Genomic DNA, 609 nt, shown 5'->3' on the forward strand with positions numbered 1-609 from the left:
GATCCCCTCTCTTGATATCGAGGGGGAAGCTGACATCAACCTAAATGATGAGGAAAAAGCCCTGACTGAGAAATTCTCCTGTAAATTCTATGGAGACTTCATTCTTGAAAGCAACCCTGCAACATTTGTAGACGCAGTGAAGACCTATGTCGAACTTCCAAAGCTTCTGGGAGAAAAGGGAGAGAACAGTGTTCCAGTGACGGTCTGGCTGATGCCACTGAAGAATTTAGGTTCAGGAGCTGCTGAGCTGATGAGTGGGATCAGCGTTGGACTAGTGAGGAAGGCGCAAGATGCTCTAGAAGATTTAAAGGAAATAGAAATGAGATGCAATGATTCTCTGGATGACGGAGTAGCAGAGCATTTTCCACAGATTCACAAAGATCTAAGCAGTTTCAAAAAATCCTGTAATTATTACACATCTCACCTCCAGCAGATCATGGGGAAGAAATTTCCCCTCATCCGTGAAGGTAAAGAAAATGAGAGTTCAGTAGAACAAGTCTTTGAAGACAGACACGGGTCACCATTCAGTCATGACAAACTCAGCGAGTGGCTGGATCATAAAGAGAGAGAAATCAATGTCATCTGGTCCTGTGTAGGAATGATGGAGGG

General features: G+C 44.2%; 1 protein-coding gene across 1 annotated transcript; it reads left to right on the forward strand.

Annotated features, from left to right (window-relative positions):
- Positions 1–7: 7 nt before the first annotated feature.
- LOC113745361 (stonustoxin subunit alpha-like) lies at positions 8–604 on the forward strand (the record flags this gene model as incomplete). The annotated part of the gene is made up of 1 exon (XM_027276893.1): positions 8–604. A coding segment is annotated over one exon (597 nt), but the record flags the coding sequence as incomplete, so codon positions are not given.
- Positions 605–609: the final 5 nt, after the last annotated feature.

The sequence above is a fragment of the Larimichthys crocea genome, unplaced genomic scaffold, assembly GCF_000972845.2.
Source record: "Larimichthys crocea isolate SSNF unplaced genomic scaffold, L_crocea_2.0 scaffold67932, whole genome shotgun sequence".
NCBI classification, from domain to species: Eukaryota; Metazoa; Chordata; class Actinopteri; family Sciaenidae; genus Larimichthys; species Larimichthys crocea.